Raw genomic sequence first — 2,960 nt, 5'->3', positions numbered from 1 at the left:
TGAACATAAGCTCCGACGCAAAATTGTGTTTGCATTTTAAAGTTTTACGAACGAACAGTTTGTGGTGTGTGAATATTGTGTTCCAAAATCAGTGCTTAGGATCCATTTAATTTTGATGCGGATCCGGATCCGCAATGAAAAAAATGGATGAACCGGATAAAAATCCGGTTCCAGGTCATGAACATTTCTTTAAGATTTACAGATTTTTTTTCCAAAGCAGAATTTTCAAATTATTTTTCTTCTTTTTTCGCTTATTTTTATGTCAAAACTTGATAAACCATTTAGAGGTCAAGAATTTTTACAATCCCTTTTTATAACAGTTCAGATTTGGGTATTGAGAGCTACATTTTTTTTCTTCAGTTTTAGTTGATATTTTTCCCCTTGAATCCGGATCCGTGGATTCGCATATTTTTGCGGATCCAGATCCAGGACGCCAAAATCTTGCGGATCCAACGGATCCGGATCCTAAGCACTGGTTCCAATAACCTGTAATAAGGAATAATATTAATACCATTCATAAAATATTTTCAGGTGTGAGGAATTTTAGATTATTATAGTTTGTATCGTTTCAGTTACTATGTGTAAGATAGATATAAAGTGTTTAAGATGAAACTTAAATATTTTCTAAAATAACATAATTTGACATTAGAGTACCATGATTTATTAATTTACCTTGGTTTTGGCATGTGCATATTCATTGCGTGCATGTTCATGGCAGCAGCATGCATGTTAGCGGCATGCGCTGCTGCGGCTTGTGCAGCTGCCTGTGCATGGGCAGCTGCCTGAGCTGCTTCGTATTTCTCGAGCTCGCATTTAACAAAGTAAGGATCATGATGTGAAAGGTTCTGTAGCTCCAACTTGAGCTGCTCCTCGGAGTAAACCTGCTCCAGGTCGTCCAGGTTTGCACAGGCCTGCCTGTTCTGCAGTCCGTCCATCATGAGAACCTAGACACAGCCAACCTTGTCCTAATATTGGATTCTGTATAAACCAAACAAATAATTCTGAAAGTAGATTAAAATAAAAAATACTTTTATCATAATTTTAACATTGTTTTTTTCCCGGTGTTTTTAGTTAAGGATTTTCAAACTTTTCCCTTTCCCTCAGAATTAATTAATTGGGCATGTAACATTAAAATAGCAAACTTATAAATTTATATATATGGTATCAATGGCGTACACAGGAGGGGGCAAGGGGAAGTGCCCCCTAAACCTGTAAAGGGGGAATAATAGCCCCCCCCCCCTAGAACTCAGAGCTATAACATAACACTTTTCAAATCTGAACCAGAAGAGTGAAGAGCATAAAAAAATTAGTTTGCTGTTTGTTTCTGCTAGTTTTGTTTAAAGGAGAGATAAAGAAGTACTTGCAAGGCAAATGGGTATCTTTAAAGTATCTAATAAGCTAAATGATATATATTTACAGTTCACATTTTGCCCCGCCCTAGTAGGAGCTCCTAGTGTGGGGGGGGGGGTTTTCTCGTAAAAGTTAACCACAAATAAGAACTTTTAATCTAATCAAAAACTCCCAAGCACCATACCAAGTTTAATTAGCAAAATATGAGGCAAATCGGCAAAAGGGATAATGAAATATAATCGGACATACAAAAAATAAACAGATATTACGATTTTCTAAAAATACCTTTCAGCTTTTACTGAACACCTTGTGCAAGTGAGAAAAGTTTAGGAATTGTGTTTATTATAGTTTTTATGTTTAAATATTAACTTATAAATTATAAAATTTATACAAGTTCCGAGTTCTATAAAAAATAAGGTTGAAATGGGTGGGACCAAACAGCGTGTTCTCTAAAGTACATATATATTCCGGAAAAACTATACAAAGATTAAGTGAAATTATTATATTTATTTCTTAGTAGTTAGAATCCTTCATGTATATAGATATCATTATTTATCTTAAATGCACGTTAGGGCCGGTGACGAACGAAAATTTTAGAAAATAAACTTAATTTCCTTGTTTTCTACCATAATGTGGGTTTACGTTATCAAGACAGTTCAATTTTAACAAATACTTCGCTTTTGGCGGATATTTAACTTTTCTTTAAATGGTTTTATCACATTCAATACGTAAATTATGTGTTTGAAATAAAATTCTTAATTTTCATGAGTAAAACAGTGAAAAATATAGCTAAAACAATAATGTTGTTTACAGTTAAACATGTCAGGAGAATTAGTTGCGGCATCCCTACCTTTTATTGCGCATTCGCCAAACACATCTCAAAGGTCGTCTTTAATTTTTATTACACAAAAATTATTATTATTTTGGTGGATCCGCATTTGAACTACTGCCGTTTGAACTATGGTACGTTTGAACTATTGCTCGTTTGAACTATTGTTCATTTGAACTACTGACATGACGACATATCCTGTAGTTTAAATCAACGCATTTCTTACTCATTTGAACTATTTTTTTGTCCATTTGAACTATTTGTATGTCAATTTGAACTCTGGGTCCAAAAATCGTTCACTAGGACAGACCCCAAATCTTTTCAGTATTACAAATATTACGTATCATAACAAAATAAGATAAATAATACCTTTCGATATTTCTGAAGCTTCTCAAGCGGTATATTTTTCTCAATCAGCGGAACTTTCTGTTTCATTCTTCTTATCGACATCGTTGAGGATTTTTCGAAGTTTTCGTCAACATCCATTTTACCAAATTTCAAATCTCTGAATAATAATAACTATTCAAAACATTGTTATTTTGGTTCGCAATGCTGTAACGTTTGTGGACAGAAATTTTTCCTTTATCGAGAAGGTCTAAGTCTTGTTAGATTATATTTTGTCCCGAGCTTTAGCTGCGGCTCAGACAGACTAGGGCCGAGCGCACACGCCTAGGACAAGTTAGGGGGCCAGGCGCTGAGGCCACATTACCATTGATACCCATGTACAAAATTTATAGGAGGGGGGGCGTCCAAAAATTGTTCTCTAGACAATAACTGATTT

At 34.7% G+C, this 2,960-nt stretch overlaps 1 protein-coding gene across 1 annotated transcript in view; it reads right to left on the bottom strand.

Annotated features, from left to right (window-relative positions):
* LOC111697241 (zinc finger autosomal protein) overlaps window positions 1–2,665 on the bottom strand; it is a 7,106-nt gene extending 4,441 nt beyond the window's left edge. Inside the window, exons 1-2 of the mRNA XM_023467166.1 lie at window positions 2,549–2,665; window positions 673–944 (exon numbers count right to left, since the gene is read on the bottom strand). Coding sequence (XP_023322934.1) covers window positions 673–944; window positions 2,549–2,665 — 389 coding nt within the window. The remainder of the gene's footprint in view (window positions 1–672; window positions 945–2,548) is intronic.
* Between the last annotated feature and the right edge of the window lie 295 nt (window positions 2,666–2,960).

Source organism: Eurytemora carolleeae, unplaced genomic scaffold (genome assembly GCF_000591075.1).
Source record: "Eurytemora carolleeae unplaced genomic scaffold, Eaff_2.0 scaffold65, whole genome shotgun sequence".
Classification (NCBI taxonomy): domain Eukaryota; kingdom Metazoa; phylum Arthropoda; class Copepoda; order Calanoida; family Temoridae; genus Eurytemora; species Eurytemora carolleeae.
Note: the sequence above shows the minus strand (reverse complement) of the source record. Positions and strands in the feature narration are given on the sequence as shown.